A 23,329-nucleotide genomic window follows, 5' to 3' on the forward strand; every position below is an offset into this window, starting at 1 on the left:
ATTTCGGTTACAAATTAATTTTTTGTTCTCTATCTGCGATGTGCTACTGAAAATATTGTATGTGCTACAGAAAACCTGCGATGCACTATCAAAAGAACCCGAAGCGTTGAACTATTAGCCCGATGCACTGTTTTGTTAAGTTTCCGCGCCGAGATCTATAGGAAAAAAAATTTAAAATCCCATACGCTAAGGGATGGTTTGTATGCGCTAGGAAATGAGTCTCATGCGCCGAACAGTGTACCGGATGCGCTATAATGCTAACTAAATGCGCTAAGGGATGTTCCCCACGCGCTGATTTTCCTTTCCCGCATATCTGCAAAAGTGGTCAAATTCAAAAACTGATTTGATTAACGGGGTTATGCCCCACAATGGGCGCCAGAAATGTATGTGGGAAAAGCGGTTCAATGAAACTCAAAATGTGGAAATATTTCAAAGAACTTGTCCACACACCCATGGGACTCTTGGTGCAAGTTATGGAGTCATGAGGAATGACTCAACTTCCAAAAGTGGTTTCCATAGTTCTCTATCTCACAAGGTCCCTCAAGCCAATGCCTTTGCTCTTAGATCACTGAGCAAAGTGACTTAGGGATGATGAATGCAAGAACGAGGGATGCTTTAGATTAATTTTAACATGAATGCATCCTATTTATGCATGATTCTATCAAATGAGTTAAACTAGATTATAAGATGACAAGATTAGTAATAATACTATCCTAACATGATATACTAGTTATATGATTTAAGCTAATGATAATAGAAATGCTCTAAAATGCTTATTAGACCAATTCCTATTACAAAGAGAGGCTAGGTGCATACTAAAATTGAGTATAAGTGTGATGCTAAAAACTTTGGATCCTTGAAATGGAGGAATGGGGGCTCTATTTATAGAGGAAACAGGGCAATGGATGGTCAGGATTGAAGAATCTAATCAAGGGTCAGGATTGAAAGTTATCAATCCATGTTTACAATTTCCACCAATGAAATGGTGACAATTGTCAACATAAGACTGCTTGAGAGGAGAGGTAAGAAGCATTAAATGCTTGAGAAGACCTCATGGTTACTTTAGAAGGTAAGGGTTAAGGCTAGGTTAGGGTTATCCAATGGATAAAGCTTTTACCCAAGGGGTAAACTCTTGTGCAAAGGTTAAAGGGTTAACCATGGTCAAATCAATGAATGCTTGATGAGACCCCTGGGTTAGATGAGGATTACATTAGGCAAAAAGTCTCTAACCATGCCACTAAGGGTTAGTTAACCATTAATGATTTGAAGACTTTGGGGACAAATTTGTAAGAGTCCTTTCAAATTTGGGGGTATTCAACAAGTTAGCTTGTTGAAGGCATAAAGGCTTTAATGCGTTTGGAAGACTTTACTCCTAATTTGAGAAGTGACCTCCTCAAATTTAGGGAAAGGGGATAATTGATGGGTTTAGGCTAATTGATTAGGATTAGATAGGTTCTAGAAGAATTTAGGAAGAGGGTTAGGATGCAAGTGGGAGAAGTAGAAAAATGCAAGTGGATGAGGGATAATATGATTTAATTAAAATAAATTGCTTTATTTCAATTTGCTTGCAAGTTGGGGATTTAAATAAATTAGATTTATTTAATTGGGGTAAACTATTTAATTAAATGTAAATTTAATTAAAAAGTAGAGAGAAAGGATTTAATTAAATAAAATGATTTATTCAATTAAATGATATAAAGGGCTTAAGTGAATTTAAATAAATAAATAGAATAATATATTTAATTAAATAGAAGAATGTGGATGATTTAATTAAATTAGATTTAACAAAATAGAGGAATGAGAATAAAATGAACATTAAATATTCATTTAGGAATATGGTCATTTTTATACGTCTACAATGAGTTGTGTTGAGCTGTGTTGTCATTGATGTCACTATGTGATATAGATGGTTTGAGAACGAGTGTTCTGAGGTTGTGTGATTGGTGGTAATATTGAGGTGTTTTTGGAAGCTTTGTATAGTGGAAGTTTCAATATGTAGGAAACAATATTTACATGCAAGAAAGAGTATTTAATGTCTTAGTGGAAGAATGCTTTGCATTCCTTCGGTTTGAGAAGTTTATGTCTTGCGATTTTGGATATACTATTTATGATCTACGTATATTGTACTATCAAATTTTTAGGTCCTTTATTGGTCAAATGATAGAGTTGATTATTGTTGTTTTCGACAAAGAGGTGTTTGTTAGAACTAGTCTGGAGAATGCTTGGTGGTTAATTTATATGTGGATTCAAGTGTTGTGGCTTGGAGGACATGTTCATTTAGTTTGTGTGGTGTTCCAGTTCAATTTTTTAGTGCTAGTTTGATTGGCAAGTGAAGTTATGTTGTTCTGTGTTTAGTGCTGTCAGCTGGTTTGTTTTCTAGTTGATTGAGGTGGTGTATCTTATTTGGATCATGCTCTTTTGGTCTGGATATACATTGAAAATTGAGTTCGAATATTGTTATGGGTCTCGCCATGGCATGTGTAGATCCACATTGTGTAAATTGCATTAAATGATGTTTTTGGGTCAATTGGTTAATGTGCTTTATTGTTTATTTACATGTTTTGGGAGGATGTGTTAGCATGTGTTGTCCATTGAAATTGTTGTAGAAGGACGTGTTATGATGTGTTTGGGTGCCCTCTATCTCCTGGAGTGGACCACATTTGGTATTATTGGTTTGAGTAGCCTAATTTATGTAATATTGTATATTTTGTTTGTGGTCGACGTAGTTGAGAGTTTTAATGAATAATATCGTATATATAGTTGTGCAGTTGTATGAGTTGAGGTAATAGAATGCGTGTGAATTGATGTGAAGTGGGTGTGAATGATATTCAAGCAAATTTGGTATGAAAGTCAGTTGTGAAGAGCTTTGATGATGATTTCTTTGGTGTGATAGTGTTTTGAGACAGTGATTGATTTCAAATGTGTTTGCCATGATATTGGTCACTTGACACAATAGTTCAAGGACAATTTCATGTTCAAGAGACCTTGTTCATTTCATTTCACTTATTCCGTAGATACCAGCTAGAAGAAGGTGTGTTCTTTTCGATAGCTTGTATAGTCCTTTGTATCTTGCCTTAAAGGTTGTGTGCCTTAGCCTTGCAAGTACTATTAGGTGCAATGAGCTCCTTGGCCTTGAGCATAAAACATTATAATCATTTATTCATATAGTGAGTGTGATTCTCACTGTGGTTTTTCCCTATTTAGGGTTTTCCATATAAATCCGATGTTCATGTGTTTATTGTGCTTTGTGCTTTCATGTTTCATAATTGTAGTAATAAGCTAATTGTGCTTTCATGTTTCATTATGCAAGATTGAGTGATTGAAAATGAAATATACAATGAGATGCCTTACTTATAAAGACAATGTGTAATGTAGTATGATTAACTAACACAACACAATTTTTAAATGTCTAAGCAACTACAAGTAAATAAAATTCATAAAGATAAGATTTGATAAGTTCTTATTTAAACAAGTAGGACTTCTTGAATGACAACCATGACCTAAGTAAACTTAAGTCATGTGAATAGGTCTCCTATTAAGAACTACCTAGGTACAACATCTTAGTAGGTACAAAACTTTATTCACACTAACATTCAGTACCAATTGAAAATAAATGTTGCACCTACAACAACAACAATTTCATAGATGATCTTCACAAAAAAAAAGTACCTTGAAAAATTACAATAAAAATGTTTATGTTCAAGATTATGAAATTTTTGTCCTTATCATTCAATTACTTTAGTCAATAAAATTAAGAACAAATAATTTCAAACATTAAAAGAATTAAAAATCTTACATTTTGCTTTAACAAAATTAAAATATAATAATATAAAAACAATAAATTTTGATTCCCTACAATTGAAACATTTAATCACTAGTGAAAAGCTGCCCCTCCACTATAATTACCTATCTATTTGAAGAGATACATCTATGAAAAATATTAGGTATGTTACCTCATCGGAGATTTATAATGTTCCCCTCTCATGGGAGGCCGTCAAATTTAATATTTGCCATGGCCATTTTCTTTCACGTCGACATATAAGAGACGGGTGGGGATTTATATGCTGTGTCAAATGCTTCTACTATTTGCTCACTCACCTCCAAAATGGAGATTCAAAGCGAAAGAGATGAAGAGGAGGGATTAGACATGAAGGTCATCTACCTTTTGGACGCTACAGAAGCCTATTTAAAGCTTCATAACTCCTTGTCTCACACCATGCGTCAGGTATTTTCTCTCCTTTAAGTCAAATTAGCAAGCATTATTCACACACACCCACAGAACAATATTCAGTTGCGGGCCTCTGGGGTCTTAATTGGTGTTTTCATTCTTGCATTGAGCAAATGCTATTGTTTTAGAAATTCATTTGTTGTTTGTTTTTCACCCACTGAGAAAATTTATCATGATGTTTCTGGATGACGTACTAACGTACTAATTTACTAAAATGGGGAAGAACACAAGGACGACCTAGAAATTTTATTTCTTGAAAGAGGAGACTAATTGTATGCTGAACTATCAAAATGGGAGTGTGTAAAATTGAAATTCGATTTATACACTCAATACAAGGGATATCAGTAAACCAAACTGCTAGCAGATGATCTTAAAAAGACTAAAATGATTTAAGGTTGTAAAACAACTACAACGTCTAATTAAAAAATTGCATGGTTATATAGAATTTTTATTCACAAATTACCCAAGATAGCAACTTTGCAAGAATTATTACTGAAAACAAAAGGATTTGATTGCCTAGGGTGTACAAAAAGTCATTTGAGTGGATGAAGATATAACAAAAATCATTTGACATTTTTCAAATTTATTTTATAGATTCTACCATAGCCTAGCAGACCTAAGAGATCCTTCATGATTTACGGAAATGCAAGTGGGCATACTATATTAGTGGACACTAACCCAAGATGATAAGGCTGTAGTGTATGAAAGTAGATAGATAGACAATATCAAGCAAACAACCCTATGATCAACTAAGGGATATAACTTCAAGGACAATGGTCTTGAAGTCCATACGGTCCAATATTCTTTATTATAGACAATATAATTGCTATGACGAGTTCAAATCAATCTTATCTATAATTTAGGAAAAAGAGAATTGAGGTAGCTGACAATCCACACAAATATAATTTATCTCAATTGTGAAAGGAAACTAAAATGGCGGAATTGTCAACGAACAAGCAAATGATTATGAATACAAAAGAAAATTATTAACCTCATTAATTTACCAGCATGTAGATTGGGAGACAACAAACCATTAATTCAAGTTTAATATTATCTGGTCACGATCATCTAAAATATAGAATACTCTATGAAATCTGTAAAGCTTGGTTTACAAGTCACATCAGTAGAAGTAAAACTTATTCAGTTGTCAGAAAGCGTCTACTGGAAGAAAGGTAATCAATTAATATGCGATACCTTGGTACAAATATGATATGAATTTTCTGAGTATATATATATATATATATATTGCAAATTTCTACCATGGGGGTAGCGCCCTTTCTATTAATAGCAAAGATCAATTACATAAAGTGTGCAACAGAATTCAGATGGCATCCACCATTTCTTGGAGCTTCTCGATCTGTGAAGGAGACAAAACGTCTCTATTAACTCTAACTAAATATGCATAAGTATCCGTTTGATTTTGTAGAAGACCAGTTGGCATTCCACCAATGATTTCCACCATTTGCCTCTTCATTTTCTCAATGCTGACTGCATCACCAGTAAGCCCTGTTTTAGGGTGCAGCGATACATGGTTGAGGGCAGCTTCTGCCTTACCTCAGAGTTGTGGGTGGACCAGCCTTCATATGGCTTTCGCCGTGGCATCCTTGTCATCCGTTGTTCTCAGAACATTGTAAACGAACCTCTCCAATATTTCTGAATTGTGCACATGCACCTGTGCCAATATTTTCTCACTGACAATGTTCCAGACCACCCGCTCCTCGATGTCACCAGTCCTTCGCTGCGGCCATAGTAACATGCAAACGTGGTCATGAATATAAGCCTTCATTCCTGCCCAAATAACTCATTCCAAAAAGTTTGAGTTAGCCCTGTCATTTCCTAAGATAGCTTCGATAACTAACCACTGCTCTGGGCAATTCGTAATCTGACTGTCCTCCATGTCAAGCACCGCCTTGGACAGGAAGTCTGCGGCCTGGTTTGCCTCCCGATATACGTGCGACATTGTATAATCTATATTGCTAAGATTTTCCTTGATTGCCTTGATCCATGGGTCAAACTCCCAATTCTCTTGATAGTTTGAGATGATGGAATTCACGAACATTGAATCCCCTTCAATATCAATATTGTTAAGGCCAAGCTTATTACACCATCTTAGTCCTTCATACAACGCACAAAATTCTGCATCATTATTTGTTCCTTCATATAGCTTGATTGCCCGTAGCCAAAGAGCATTTCCTTCACTATTTCTTATTATAAATCTGTATCTAGAACAGCCAGGGTTTGATTGAGATGCCCCATCGAAATTGAGCTTCAATCTGCCAGCGGGGGGCAAATATATATATATATATATATATATATATAATGTTCCTAGCTGTCTACCTACTAATTTATACCCATCTTTCCTATTCCAGTTTCTTTGGCCGTCTCACTACCTTCAATTAACCCCCATCTACTTTTCCAGCTGTCCATGTACTTTTAACTCCTCACTAGCCATCCTTTATAACTTTTCCAACTTTCTGCCTACTTACTTAATTTATTTGTCTACCCATTTGCATATGTATACCATTTATAAGTAATTTAAGTTAAAGTACTAACCATATTAGATGTCCTATTGATTTCCTCCCAAGTTAAGGAAATTGTCCCCTGCTTCTAAATGACATTTGGGAACTTTGCTTTAAAAGTTGTCTCAGTTATCATCTGCCTTGCACCAATGAGTTCCTTTCCAGTCACAAGGTATGTAGTGGTTTTTGCTTTGCGATTGGCATGAATCGGAATATCTAGCAAAATATCTTCTTCCAATGGTTGTTGAAAATTGTGAATGGGTTTTAGAACTAGCTTAGATATAATTAATTTTATAACATATATAAAATATGTCGAGAGACATCCTTCTCGAGGCACCTATTAGAGTTTAGGGTGAAAAAATATTAAAAATAGCTGCCTCGAGAAGGATATCTCTTGACATATTTTTTTTTGTTCGTTCAAGAGAAGCTAAGGGGCTGCACCCAATTATATTAATGCTAAGAAAATTTACAAGTATAAGATATATCTACTTGCAAATCGCTACCATCTCTGTCATAGTCCTATACTAACCCAAAATGTCACAATGGACTACTTACATACATGCTATCAACACCCCCACCTACAATATTGGGGTGTAAACATTATAACCAGTCCCAATTACATAATTTCATAGACAAAAAGGAAGGAAAGTAGCACAGGGATATCTACCCTTTTCTCATTTCAGACTGAATTGCATATTTCGCCTTTACCGAGCAAGAAGGTCTGCAATCCTTGTGCTTCATCTGCTCTGCCACACCAGTCAGGAGTCCCATGTTGCCATTGTCCGTTGCCACTAGACTGCTACCATCGTTCACTGAGTTCATTGAGCTCACCTCCAACAATTTTTCATCTAACAGGTATCTGTGGAACCATCCATCCTCCTCCTCCGGAGCTGTAAGATCCCTTGCCGGAATCTGATGTAAAACCCTGATTTTTTGCCTTAGATAATTTGACAAACACATTGCTTGCAACCTTTATGCTTGCTGGTTCAATGTTACAGTTTGATTGTTTTGTTTTGATTGGTACCAAATATGTTTTGGATGCTTGTAAATGATCACTAAGATGTCTAGTCAAAGCTAAGATGCAAATGCAATTCCTTTTTTGTATTTTCAGATGCATATATTGTAATTTTATACCCTAGGTTTGTTAATCAGACTTATATCCTTTTGCTTATGCCCTAGATTGTAATCAGATTTGTGGCAAATAAGTTAACATTCAGTAAAATCAGAAATAAAGTAAGTAACCAGCAGACAAACACACATACCCTGGGAAAACCTCCAAGGAAGAAAAACCCAGCATTAAAGACCCACAGGTCAGATTATATATTCTCCTCTTAAATGCACAAATACAATACTTAGCTTCTCTGTCAGATCTGATCCTTTTGCATAGCAGATCTGCACTTTCTAAGTTCTCCAAGTCTGTACAAAACAGCCTATGTCCTCTTGGACAATGTCGCACAAGTCTGGATAAATTCGCTTTCTTCCTTGTGAATTCGCACCTTGTTAAGCAGAGCTGTTTCACCTTTCTTGCAGAATGAAATGAGTGAGTTTGACTTGCAAAATGTCTCTTATTTATACACACCTTTAACCCTTAATTGCAAGTCGGCCTCCTTTAGGTTTTGGCGCCAATTTATCAAGTGGCGTGTGTATTTAGGATAGCATGGAGACTGGGTATATATTAGGGGTCACGTTACCCTAGGATAGGGCCCAGACCTAAAGGGGTTCGGATGTTGCTTTAAGGCAATCCGAACCCATACATAACCCTAGTTACAAACAACACTCCCTCTTAACTAGGGAAGAGGAGAATACATAATCTGAACCTTTAAAGTTCCATCTAGCACACAAGCATAGAATGGATCTAGCACACAAGCATAGAATTACATCTTCCACCTAGCACACAAGCATAGGATGGTTCTAGCACACAAGCATAGAAAGTGTAATACACTAGTGGGTCTTTACATTATTACAATTATCCATCTAGCACACAAGCATAGATTGGATATAATTCATTCTTGCACACAAGCAAGGAATGATTCAAAGTGCTACAGATAGAGTCACTGAGATTGAAGTTCCCTCTCAATCAGGGTTCCGTTTTCCACAACACCAAGTTTGTCTCTGAAGTATTCGAACTTCACTCTGGATAAAGGTTTGGTGAGGATGTCAACAATCTGTTCATCTGTGCTGATGTACTTTAGATGAATGATGCCTCTTTGCACCATATTCCGAATGAAATGATAGTGTGTTTCCACATGTTTGGACCGATCATGAAATACAAGATTTACTGACATCTTTATACAACTTTGATTATCACAATGAATGGTGGTAGGACCACTAGCTTGACCAAATAGTCCAACAAGGAGCTTACGAAGCCACACTGCTTCTCTGGATACAACAGATGCGGCAATGTACTTGGCTTCTGCAGTGCTTAATGCTACCGAAGATTGCTTTCTACATGCCCAAGAGATCACTGCAGAGCCCAAGTTGAAGCAGATACCTGAAGTACTTTTCCTGTCCTTGACACTTCCCGCCCAATCTGAATCTGAGTAGCCTTCCAAGAGGATTGAGGTATTCAGTGAATACTTCAGCCCATAGCCAATCGTGCCACGCAGGTATCTTAGAATGTGCTTGGCAGCAACCAGGTGAACAAGTGTAGGTAAGCTCATGAATTGACTGAGAGCATTCACAGCATAACAGATATTTGGCCTAGTGTTGACTAGGTACATCAGGGAGCCAATCGACTGCCTGTACTCAGATGGATCTGCAAAACCAGAGTTAGCTGCAGAAACACTTAACTTCTTTAAGTTAGATTCCATAGGAGTATGCATAGGTTTACAATCTATCATCCTAAATCTTTTCAAAATATCAATAGTATATTTTCCTTGACTTAGAAAATTTTCATTGGATGTTTGCCATACTTCTAACCCTAGGAAGTAATGCATTAAACCTAAGTCCTTCATTTCAAATTCTGAGGCTAATTCCTTCTTACATCTTATGATTAATTTACTTTCACCAGTGAGAAATAAATCATCCACATACAGAACTAAAATAAGCATCTCACCATTATAAACTTTCAAGTAAATATTAGCATCAACATCATTCTTGCAAAATCCTAATCTTAGTAAGTACTTATCAATTCTTTCATACCAAGCACGAGGAGCCTGTTTGAGCCCATATAAGGCTTTCTTCAACCTGCAAACATGAGAATCTCTTTTATGGATTACATAACCTTCTGGTTGTTCAATATAGACTTCCTCTTCAATGACTCCATTGAGGAAGGCTGTCTTAACGTCCATTTGGTGCAGCTCCCAACCTTTGGCTGTAGCAATAGCTATTATAGATCTAATAGAAGTATATCTAGCAACAGGGGCAAAGGTTTCTTCATAATCTATTCCTTCTTTTTGAGAAAAGCCACGAGCTACAAACCTAGCTTTATATTTTTCAATACTACCATCAGCATTATGTTTAATTTTAAACAATCATTTAGAGGAAACAACAGACTTACCTTTGGGTTTGGGTACAATGTCCCAGACATCATTCTTGATGATAGACCCATACTCTTCATCCATGGCTAGTTTCCAAGCATGATGGGACATAGCTTCTTCAACATTGTGAGGTTCAGACTCAATGTTATTGCACATCACAGAGATGTAGTTGGCGTGATTTTGGAATCTCTTGCTATCTCTAAAGGTTCCTCTGGGAGCAGCAAATCCTTCAGCATCTTGAATCGTGTTTCTAACCCAAAGTGGTCTCTTCTTGGAGACCACAATATCTTGAGGTATATCGGTAGAGTGCATAGGTTCTGATGGGTCATTCTGAACTTCTTGATCTGGAAGGTCAGTAGACTCCTCCTGTGTCTCAGGGTTAGCATCAACTATTGAATCTTGATTTTCAATCATCATATCATTATTGTTGGTTAATGAACCTTTAGATCTTTTGAAAGCAATATCTTCTTCAAAAGTTACATCTCTGCTTACCTCAACATACCTTTGACCTGGAATGTAGATCCTGAAGGCTTTGGAAGATTTGCTGTAACCCACTAAGATGCCTTTCTTTCCAGATGGATCCAACTTGGTTCATTTTTCTTTAGGCACATGAACATACATTAGGCTCTCGAGAATCCTTAAGTGACTGATGTCAGGTTTGATTCCTGTAAAGGCTTCTTTAGGAGTCACATCCTTTAGGGCGCGATGAGGACATCTATTTTGAATGTAAACTACTGTTTTGGATGCTTCCGCCCATAGGAAAGGTTGTAGGTCTTGATCATGGATCATGGCCCTTGCAGCTTCAACAATGGTCTTGTTCTTTCTTTTAGCAACTCCATTTTGCTGAGGATTGTAGGGAACGCAGAACTCCCTCTTAATTCCTGCTTTAACACAAAAGTCATAGAAACTACCTGAGGTGTATTCACCTCCATTGTCAGACCTCAAACATTTAATTCGATTTCCTGTAGTATTTTCAACTAAGGCTTTGAATTCTTTAAATTTGTTTAGGACTTCTTCAGACTCTTTAGATTTAAGAAAATAGATCCATGTTTTCCTAGAAAAATCATCTATGAAGATAACATAATATAGGAAACCGCTAGGAGATGCTACAGACATAGGACCACATAAATTTGAATGAATAAGTTCTAACCTTTCTTTAGCCCTACTATCGCTTTTATGAAAGGGATTCTTTATATTTTTACCCATTGCACAACTTTTACAAGCATCATCATGAGATAAACTGAGTTTAGGCATACCTTTAACCATTTTACCAAGAGTGGGAAGAGCTTGGAAGTGTAAGTGACCCAATCTTCTATGCCATAGTTCACAGATTCAGGGGTCTCATGAATGAGAGCTTGAATTGGGTTAGCTGCAAGTTTATATAAACTATCACATCTATTTCCAATAATACGAGCAGATTTGAAATTAGATTTCTTAGGCCAAGCGAGTACTTTCCCTTCAGAAAATGCTATTTGCAAACCCTTATCTTCTAAGGCAGAAATGGAAATCAGATTTCGTTTAATACCAGGTACAAAGAGAATATCACAGAGTTGTAAGGAAATACCAGAATCTAGTTTTAAAGAGGTAGTGCCAGAACTTTTACCGAGTATCGAGCATCATCACCGATTACTACATGAAGGTTGGTGTCTTTTTCAATCAGATCTGAGAGATGTTCATGAAATCCTGAGATGTGTCTGGAGGCACCACTATCAAGTATCCACGTATTGCTGTCCGTAGGAACATTGCTGGATAGAGCAGAGATAAGAAGATAATCTTCACTTTGTTCGGCAATTTCATTTAAGTTGGCTTCCCCTTCCTTTGGGTCATTCTGACAATCTCTGGCATAGTGACCATACTTATCACATCTGAAGCAACGAATGTGAGAGGAATCTCTTGACTTTTTTCTTGGATCATAGGATGAGGATCTAAAATCTTTGCTTCTCTTTTCTTTCTTCCAATGTCCACCTTTCCTAGATTTAGCCAAGAGAACATGATTATCTTTGTGAGAGTTCTTGAGTTTTCCTCTTACCTCAATTCGAGATTCCTCTTCGATGCAATCAGATTGAAGACGTTCAAAGTTGGGACGATCAGCTCTTCCACCAATGCTACGAATGAATGGTTCCCATTCATCAGGTAGACCATTTAATGCAATCATAACAAGATCTTTATCCGAGATTTGGCAATCAAGAGTGCCTAGCTTGTCCTTTAGTTCATTAATCTTCATGAAGTAGGCTATGATTGAGTCTTCTTCTTTCATTTTCATGTGGAGAAGCTACTGTCTTAGAGCAAGAGCCCTGCTGAGGTTGTTGACCTCATACAATTCTTCCAAGTGTTTGATCATTTCCCTGGCAGATACGAACTTTGATATGACAGTGATAAGATGATTCTTGACAGACTCAATTATGATCCTTCTAGCCTTGAGGGAATCTTTCTTGAACTGTTTCAGCTCTTCAGCATCTTCTGGAGGAGACAGATTTTCTTCTTCTGCAAATTTCAGCAGATCATTCTCTTCAAAGATCAATAGAATACGGACTTTCCAACCAGCAAAATCAATGGCTCCCTCAAGTCTATCTTCAGCCTTCAAACCTGACATTTTAATCTGAAAACAAGCAACAACTATATGCAACAATTGATTTGCTAAAATCAGAAGTTAGTGAAACCTTAGCTCTGATACCATGTAATTTTATACCCTAGGTTTGTTAATCAGACTTATATCCTTTTGCTTATGCCCTAGATTGTAATCAGATTTGTGGCAAATAAGTTAACATTCAGTAAAATCAGAAATAAAGTAAGTAACCAGTAGACAAACACACATACCCTGGGAAAACCTCCAAGGAGGAAAAACCCAACATTAAAGACCCACAGGTCAGATTATATATTCTCCTCTTAAATGCACAAATACAATACTTAGCTTCTCTGTCAGATCTGATCCTTTTGCATAGCAGATCTGCACTTTCTAAGTTCTCCAAGTCTGTACAAAACAGCCTATGTCCTCTTGGACAATTTCGCACAAGTCTGGATAAATTCGCTTTCTTCCTTGTGAATTCGCACCTTGTTAAGCCGAGCTGTTTCACCTTTCTTGCAGAATGAAATGAGTGAGTTTGACTTGCAAAATGTCTCTTATTTATACACACCTTTAACCCTTAATTGCAAGTCGGCCTCCTCTAGGTTTTGGCGCCAATTTATTAGGTGGCGTGTGTATTTAGGATAGCGTGGAGATTGGGATGGGCATATATTAGGGGCCACGTTACCCTAGGATAGGGCCCAGACCTAAAGGGGTTCGGATGTTGCCTTAAGGCAATCCGAACCCATACATAACCCTAGTTACAAACAACATATATATGGCCTACTCATGAGAAAAGTGCACCTGCGGCAGATAGACATTAATACAAACAGTTGGCATGCAAAAATGCAAACTTAACTACAATTCTCTTATTCAATGCTGTTATAAAATGGACTGATTACAAAACTCTGATTATTATGCTCTACAAGCAAATTACAATGACTGATTTTCCCACTACCAATCCCTAACATAACAAGATTATGCCATGTCTAATGGCTGCGATTTGCTACAATCTGATTACAAGCAAATAAAATAGACTTCAATGTAAAGATTTTTCACAAGTTGCTGGAATGATCTGTTGATGATGACACGAACCCTGAAAATTATAGCAACAATAAACCCCTTGATTATCTTTCACAAATCTGTTCAAACACTGTAGCGTTTACTGTTTGCATGTTACTGTAGCAGCAGTTAAAAGCTTGCAATCTTCTCTTTAATGGCTGCCAATGGTAAATACCTGGGTCTGCTGTAGATAAACCTCCAAAAACTTCAAACCCTAGATGAAATTCTTCACTTTTAAGCACAAATAGAACTCCTGGATGAAGCCCTCTCAAGCAATAATATCAGCTGGTATTGCACAGCCTGAAATTGCACAAACACTGAAGAGTTTTCGTTCTCCAATGCTGTAGATGACTGAAACCCTTGTGTATTTCTACACTTAGCTCTCATATCAAAAAGCACAAGTCAAATAACATCAAGAATCAGTTTGATTTGCTTTTTGAAACCCTTTATATCCTCTCAACTCTTAAATGCCTTTAATCCCCTTTTGAAATCCACTTTTAGGCTTTTAATAATACTTTATAATAACTTTTCAAACTTGGGCACTCATACTCATTAGATATATTATGTTGTCCCATTGACTTTATAAATTACTTTAATATTTGGCCTCATAAATCATAATCGTTTAATTCACTTTTAAATCACTTAAATTGAGGGTCATGGCCCCATTGTGTATAAAGTGACTTTATAACTTTATAATTGCACTTAGTAAATAATATAATTATTAATAAAGTAATCACTTTATTAATAATTAATATAACCTATCTCCACAAATAATCATTATTTCTCCATTCCTCTTGAACTTGGGAGTTAACCATTATGTCCATTGTGCATCCAATTGCCTTACTAAAAATAGTAAGTAGTAAGGGTCCCTCTCTATCAACCACTGATTTACTAAAAATAGTAAATCCCTCATTATCTGATCAAACTAGTAGTGCAAGGGATCAACACTGCAATCATAGCCTGTCCAAGTGCCTTTCTATAAATAGAAACCATGACTTTCTTGAAATGATGACTTACTATAAATAGTAAGTGTACCAAACTGAGTCCAACGAAGGCCAAACCTGTACCCATACTGAGCTTTGAGAGAAATAACACACCGATCTCTGCTAATTGGGGACCCTCTAACATCTGACTCATCCTACGAGGGCCAATGATAGGCTAACCAATCATAAAACGAGTGCGGCTAAAAAGGGGACATTACAGGAGCCAATTCGAGCAACTGTTTCAAGAACATTATGCTCCTCTTGACTACTTGCCTCGACAAGGGAGAGTGCCAGGAGATGCCAAGGAGATAAAAGGAAGCTTCTCCACCTCCTTGCCATTTTTTTGAACCACATAGAAGTTCCTTGGTAGGGGAGCGCCAACCCCCACCACCATGTTCCCCAGAACATCTCCAATCCCTCCCAAAAATTTCTTTTTAATCATCCCTTGACAGATAGAATTTGCCATCTCTGGGGATTCGCCTGCATTGAGCAGAGTGGCTAGAAACGTTGAAGATATGTCCGTGTCCACCCTATACCGGTGGTCTGTTCTAAGAAATTCGTCCCCTAGGACAATCTTTACTGCATTCACAACTAGAGCATGCTTAGACCTTATAACCCCTTTCAACCTTTTCTTTGTAATCTCACTGAGGAAGGCCATCTGCCTACTCTTGCATAACAGTCAGATTGGTGTATCCATAATGCAAGCACACCTAGCTTTAAACCCCATTGAAAACAACATGAAAATTCAAATGGAGGTGGCAGAGCCAAGGCTTCCATTTAAAGGTAAGGGCCTAGAGAATAATGATCACACCTTGTCCTTGCTTAGATTGGCAATTACATCCTCAAGGTTTCCATTAAAAGGCATTATTCCCAACTCACAAATTCCCATTTTTCGCTGCCTTTTTAGTACCCGATGCCACCCAAGACTGCCATCATCCACACCCAATTGAATGCTAGCGCCCTTCAAAGTAATTCAAGTGTCACATATGCACCGCAAGCTAGCCACGTGTCCCTTTCAAGTGCTAAATGCGGTGATATCAAATCTCAAGTTGTACCATCTGATTAGTCTGAGCTCTGAGATGTCATCAAACTCGCACGAACTTGTCCCATCACTGTGTGCCACAGAAGGTTCTGTCAACACTTCTACAAGCATCTGCCAACATGTCATCTTAGGTGGGTAGTGCGGTCACGTTGGCCAATCCATCTGCCTCCATGTTGCCTTCCCTATGTATGTGTGATATGTTGAAAGTTTTGAAGCACTCGATTACATCCCATATCTTTCAGATCCACTTTTGCAACTTCTAGTTCGGTGTGTGCTTTTGTCGGATAGCATTTATAGCTATCAAAGAGTTGCCTTCCAGGTGCACATTGGTGTTGTGAAATATGGATCGAAGAATAATGACAGCGATTCTGAAAGACTGATTGCCGTGAGTTATTGATCGTCTCCATCATTGAATCCGGTTTAAATACAAGAGGAAAGGTTGCCTACATAGGGACATGTCCATACGTGGCAGTTGCCACGTATGGACATGCCCCTACGGAGGCAACCGTTCATAACAATTAGTTTGTTTATGTTTAATTTCCGAACTGTATGCTCTGTTAATATATCACTCTCTAGATAATAACTGATTTACCATCAGTTAGATTCACGAGGGCTATATCTTAACACTCCCTCTTAGCAGGAGTGGATCTAAGTAATTTTCTTGGGAGCATATTCTGTCATGACTTCCGACACAATTCGGGACAACATTTAATATAGTCTTGTCATGACAATAAACTCAATATCATGATATCCGGCTCAGTCCAGGACAATTACTTAAGAAGTCAATCATGAGATGATCACATACTTTAGGATCAAGATATCCGGCACAGTCCGGGACAACAACTTAATGTAGTCAATCTTGACACTTGGTCAAGTATTGTCAAGATCGTCACCTTGAAATAGTAACCTTAAACATAAGAAGATTGTCATCTTCTTGAACACAGTTAGAATATTGCAATATACATTTTATTTATTTATTCATGAACAAATTACACATGGTAGGAATTTCATCCTAATAATCTCAATTATAATCTATTCATACCAAGTTTACTTCTGAAGTATTCTATCTTCAATCTTGCAAGTGGCTTGGTGAAGATATCAACATTTTGTTCTTCAGTACTGATGTACACTAGTTTTATGACGTTTCGATCTACCATATCTCTTATGTAGTGATAAGGGATCTCAATATGTTTGGATCGATTGTGAAAAACTGGATTTACTGAGAGCTCGATATAGCTCTGATTATCACAGTGAATTATTGTTGAATTCAGAGTTTTTCCAAATAATCCAAATAATAACTTTCTTAGCCATACCGCTTCACGAGCTCCCATGGAGGCTGCCATATATTCTGCTTCGGTGGAGCTTTGTGCAACTGCTGACTGTTTTCTGCTGAACCAAGATATCATAGTAGAACCAAGACTGAAGCAGCACCCTGTAGTACTTTTACGGTCAGTGGTACTTCTGGCCCAATTAGAATCAGAATATCCTTCAAGTTGAATCTCAACATTTTCATACTTTAAGCCAAGTCCGATTGTGCCTCATAAATATCTTAGAATGTGTTTAGCAGCCATTAGATGTATCTTCTTAGGTTCACACATGAAGTGACTTAATACATTTGTAGCATAGCAGATATCAGGACGAGTATTTACCAAATACATGAGTGAACCGACGATTTGTCTGTAGAGTGTGGGATCTGTAGGTTCTGAATCTTCTGCCTCAATTTTCAGCTTGTGCAAATTAGTTTCCATTGGTGTAGCTAATGGCTTACACTCCATCATCCCAAATCTAGTTAGAATATCTGTGGTGTACTTTCCTTGATTTAGGAAGATGTAGTTTTTCTTCTACCATACTTCTAATCCCAAAAAATAATGTAGAAGCCCTAGATCCTTCATATCGAATTCTGCTGCCAGATCTTGCTTACATTTCTCAATGAGATTATCCTCTCATGTTATCAAAGATCATCCACGTAAAGGACCAATATAATCATATTGCCATTTGAAGCCTTGAAGTAGATGTTGGGATCTGCTAGGTTCTTGGAGTACCCTAGTTTGGAGAGATAGTTGTCTATCCTTGCATACCAGGCCCTAGGTGCTTGTTTTAACCCATAGAGAGCTTTCTTTAGTTTACAAACATAGCAATTTTTATCACGTATGGTGAATCCTTTTGGTTGTTCTATATATACTTCTTCTTCAATTGAACCATTTAGGAAGGCAGTCTTTACGTCCATTTGGTGAGTTTTCCATCCTTTGGATTCTGCAATTGCAATGATTGTTCTTACTGACGTATACTGGGCAACTGGGGCAAATGTCTCTTCATAATCAATTCTTGCTTTCTGAGAGAATCCCCTGGCCACAAAGCGAGCTTTATGTTTTTCAATGCTGCCATCAGATGCATATTTGATCTTGAATAACCACTTGGATGAGACAACTGATTTGTCTTTTGGTCTAGGCAATATATCCCAAACATCATTCTTTAGTATAGATTGATATTCTTCAACCATAGCATCTTTCCAAGCCTGTTTTGATAAGGCTTCTTTGACATTTGTTGGTTCAGAATTTGTGAGTTCGGTTAGAAGTGCAGCATAACATTTTAGAGTTCTTGTTCTCTTATTTTCTTTGGAAATATCATTTGGTTCTACATTATTCTCTTCAATTATTTTCCTTGCCCATAGAGGTCTTTTCTTGTTATTGAGTGTTTCAATATTTTCATCAACAAGAGGTTCAGAAGCTCTTATGATGTCCTCCCTCTCAGTGTCTGAAGGTTCGGAATTTTCTATGATATTCTCCCTCTCAATCTCAGTTATGTGATCTTCTTCTTCTTTAGTAATGTTATCATCCTCAGGTTCTTTGAGTGTAGTGTTTTCTTCAAACTTTACATCTCTACTTATCTCAACAGATTTTTTCCCTGGAATGTAAATGTGATATCCTTTAGTATTTTCACTATAGCCAATGAAGATACCTCTTTTTCCGGATGGTTCTAGTTTTGTCCTCTTTTCTTTAGGAACATGTATATATACGGGACAGCCAAATATCCTTAAATGACTTAAGTCTGGTTTGTTCCCTGTAAAAGCTTCTTCAGGAGTTATGTTTTCTAGAATTGAGTGCGGACATCTGTTTTGAATGTAGACTGCTGTATTTGAAGCTTTTGCCCAGAATGAAGTGTGTAAGTTTTGGTCATGCATCATGGCTTTTGCTGCTTCAATTATGGTTCTGTTCTTTCTTTTTGCTACTCCATTCTGTTGTGGATTATATGGTACAGTATACTCCCTCTTAATCCCAACATAATTACAAAAGTCTTTGAAGTTGTCCGATGTATATTCCCCCCCATTGTCGGATCTTAACACCTTAATTTTCTTCCCTGACTGGTTTTCTACTAGTGCCTTGAATTCTTTGAACTTAGATAGTACTATCTTCTAGGAAACGAAGTTGGAGGCTCCTTCGAGTCTATCTTCCACTCTCATATTACTTGACATTTTGAATATTTTCTTAGTCGGATATATCCTCTGCGTATATAGCCTTTGCGTCGATTTGTTATTTACTTCCGATAAATGCTTATGAGTAATATGGCTGTCTAATTTATTCTCTTAATATGCTGGCTTTGATACCATGTTGTGAAATATGGATCGAAGAATAATGACAGCGATTCTGAAAGACTGATTGCCGTGAGTTATTGATCGTCTCCATCATTGAATCCGGTTTAAATACAAGAGGAAAGGTTGCCTACGTAGGGACATGTCCATACGTGGCAGTTGCCATATATGGACATGCCCCTACGGAGGCAACCGTTCATAACAATTAGTTTGTTTATGTTTAATTTCTGAACTGTATGCTCTGTTAATAGATCACTCTCCAGATAATAACTGATTTACCATCAGTTAGATTCACGAGGGCTATATCTTAACAATTGGGACACTTCAGATCTTGGTCACATTCCAACCCTATCAGGGCAGCTCTAAATTCTGCTTTGTTATTTGTTGCAATCCCTAAGTTGACTGACTTCTCGACCAACATTCTGCCCAAGTGATCTCTAATGATGCAGCCAACACCACTCATCCTGGGTTTACCATTGGAAGCCCCATTGAAATTGATTTTGGTCCAACCAAGGGCGGGGGCAGACCAATGGACACCAGCTTGGGGATTAGTGGGGAGATCAACCTTCCCAATCCCATTAACGGGGGGAATCTCTCGGCATATTTTATATATATATATATATCTAAAAGCTAGTAGCAGTTATGATGCAACATGGAAGACATTAAAGAAGTCAATATATATTTATATAGTATTGTATTATTGTGAATAGGTCTTAGAATAAATGGTAGAATGTTTCTTCTCAAAGTGAGATTTTTTTGTATAACCTAAGTTTGCTCATATCAACAACACTATGGATGCCAAGCTAAGCTGGAAGATCACGAAGATTATGTCATAAGGTATTAGGTCTATCTGCTTGGAGAATTGTGAAAGGTTTTTCTTTGATGGGCTTCCACTTGTGTTGTTTTTTGTGAACCTCTATTTATCCAAGCTAATCAAAACACGATCATCATCAATTTGGAAAAAATGGGGAATTCAATACCAGTGATGAAGTCCTTGAATTTGGCTTGAGTTTGCTGAGGAATTTCCTGAGTTTCTTTGTTAAGGTTGGGCTGCTGAGGAATTTCCTGAGTTTCTTTGTTAAGGTTGGGCAGATTTTGCATAAATGTAAAAGCTTTGTCTTGTTCCTTTTGTTGTTGGGATGTATCTGGAGTAGGAAGAGCAAGTGCAATCCTATAAGGAGAATTCCCTTAGAAACTTTAGGAACTTGATTGTGGTTATGTTGAATGATAATTGATAAATAGATAGTTATACCATCACCTATTAACTGTCTTCGTTTGGTCCTCATTTTGTGGTTGAAAAGAACTAGAGAAGCATGCTTGACAACCTAGAAGATTCTACAGTGGACACTGAAAATGATTCAGGAAGTGTGAGTCAGTAAATGATAATTAGAGGAAACTTGAAATTGTTCCAAACATGCTTGGAGAACAAATCTACATCTTATTGAGCATCAATGCTTCCTTGAATTTGGTTTGAGTTTGCTGAAGAATATCTTAATATTTTTGTCTGAAGGTTGGCCAAGTCTTGTACAAATGTAGAAGCTTTATCTTTTTCCTTCTTCTGTTCAAATGTTTTTGGAGTTGGGACAGCAAATGAAATCTCATAAGACTTAAAGGCTGGAGGTCATAACAGACTTCAAAAGGAGAACCCTTGTAGAAAAATTAGCAGCTTGGTTGCAGCTATCTTGAATGACATGCAGATAATTATACCATTGCCTATTCTTTTGATTTGAAATGAGGAGCGCATGGGCTAAAGAGTGATTAACTATCGTCTTTTGGCGATTAGTCTATGGATGAAATGAAGTAGAGAAACGCCTCTAACAACCTAGAATTACATAATGATCATTGAAAATGACTCAATAAGCATGGGGTACAATCTGAAATGATAGTTAGCGGCAGCTTAAAATTGTTTTAGACATGCTTTAGCAACAAGTTTGCAGCTATGGTCTTGGAATATGACTTAAAGATAGCCATTTTGGAAAACTGAAAGACAACCACTAAGATGTGTTGAAGATGTAGCTTCAGTAGGAATCCTAAATACCAACTCTGTAGATCAAATGTGTAAGTGGCCTATCGGCCTTACACATTTGATCAATCAATTAATCTTATTAAACTATTCAGATTTCTTTTATAACTATACGTCATCGTATTTCATTCATGTCGATTCATTTGTCAAGTAGTATGATCAGTTCGATTATCAATTTGTGTTACAAGATTGATTCTTGTTATTATTGATTTCACCTAAACTGATTCTATCGATCATATCATTAAGTTAATATTAGTTAATATTACTACTGTTAATTATACGGACCAAACTGTATATTGGGTCAAATAGATATTCTGATTACCATTGTATATCGGGTCAGATAGATATTCCGATTACCATTGTATATCGGCTTATTTATATATACCGATTAATATTGTCTATCGGTTTAGTTTTATATAACCCGATCACTGTTGTATCGGTTTAGTTACGTTTCTGATTACTATAATGAATTTGTTTATAGTCATCGGGCTCTTGGTGAAGAGTCGTGTCTCCCTCGTGGCTCTTATACTTATATACATTCATTTTGAAACGATATATCACTGAATAAAAAGAATTAAAAAAAGGAACAAGTTGATATAAAGTATAGAGAAGAGTCGGCAAATATAACAGTGATATTATAATTGTCTGCAGTCTGTAAGGTAGTCAACTAGGGAATAGTTGACACTGATTCCTACTGTCGGTGAGGGCATAGTTAGAGTTGATTGTCTATCTGTGCTGTCGATACAAGAGATAGCAGTAAATAAAGGCAATTGAATATAGCAGTAAAGACATATATATATAGTCCGTACATATCAGTATTGATATTAATCAATACATAGCTGTCTTAAATACTGATATTAATCAGTACTTGAACATTGATCTTTTGGAAATCATTCTAAGTTAAATTAGACAAACATTTAAATCTACACTTACCTACAAATCTGATCAACATTAACATGGTATCAGAGCAGATTTAAGGAAAGATCAGATCAGATTCATAGAAGTAGGGTTATCCTCCAGTATTGTCCTCAAGATCGACTTCGTCTACCAAACATCAAGATGGTGAACGGAATCAGTGTTGAAGACCGACTTGAGGGTGCATTAAACTTCGTGTCTTGGAAGTTTAGAATTATGCTTGCCTTGGGGGAAAACAAATTAGATGAATTCGTGAAGGATGCGGTACCGGAACCAAAGGAAGAGGATGAGAAACTTCAATGGAAGAGAAAGACAACAAAGCAATGAAAATGTTGGTTGACTTTGTGAAAGATCACATTGTGCCAATCATCTCCAAGTTGGAGACAACATGTGACATGTTCAAAGCATTAGAGAAAATGTATGAGATAAACAACACAAGCCGAGCTCTTGCACTAAAGCAACAACTTCACCATGTAAAAATGACAAAAGGCGAATCCATCACCTCATACTTTATGAGGATTGCAGAATTGAGAGATCAACTCTCTACCATTGATCACACGATAGAGAGCAAAGAGTTAACCATGTTGGCACTCAATGGTCTCCCTTCTTCATGGGAGTCATTTATTCAAGGGATAAGCGCAAGATCAAAACTTCCTAAGTTTGATTGATTAAAGACTGATTGCATTCAAGAAGAGTCAAGATCAGCTATAAGAGGCATTGGCCAAAGCTCCATAAATGAAGATATTCATGTTCTTGCCTCGCACTCCTCAAAGATGAAAGGTAAGAAAGGACATTTCAAAAGAAAGAAAGATAAGGAATCTAATGGTGCCCCTACATTCAAAAGAAGGAAGGATATTTCAGAAATCCAATGCTTTAGATGTGACAAATATGGTCACTATGCAATGCAATGTCCAACCAGGACTATG

At 37.0% G+C, this 23,329-nt stretch overlaps 1 protein-coding gene across 1 annotated transcript in view; it reads left to right on the forward strand.

Annotated features, from left to right (window-relative positions):
- Window positions 1-4,019: 4,019 nt before the first annotated feature.
- Window positions 4,020-23,329, forward strand: part of LOC131060005 (uncharacterized) — a 78,230-nt gene continuing 58,920 nt past the window's right edge. Inside the window, exon 1 of the mRNA XM_057993084.2 lies at window positions 4,020-4,225. Within this exon, the coding sequence (XP_057849067.1) occupies window positions 4,106-4,225 (120 nt within the window). The 5' untranslated portion in view covers window positions 4,020-4,105. The remainder of the gene's footprint in view (window positions 4,226-23,329) is intronic.

This window comes from Cryptomeria japonica, chromosome 8 (genome assembly GCF_030272615.1).
Source record: "Cryptomeria japonica chromosome 8, Sugi_1.0, whole genome shotgun sequence".
Lineage (NCBI taxonomy): Eukaryota > Viridiplantae > Streptophyta > Pinopsida > Cupressales > Cupressaceae > Cryptomeria > Cryptomeria japonica.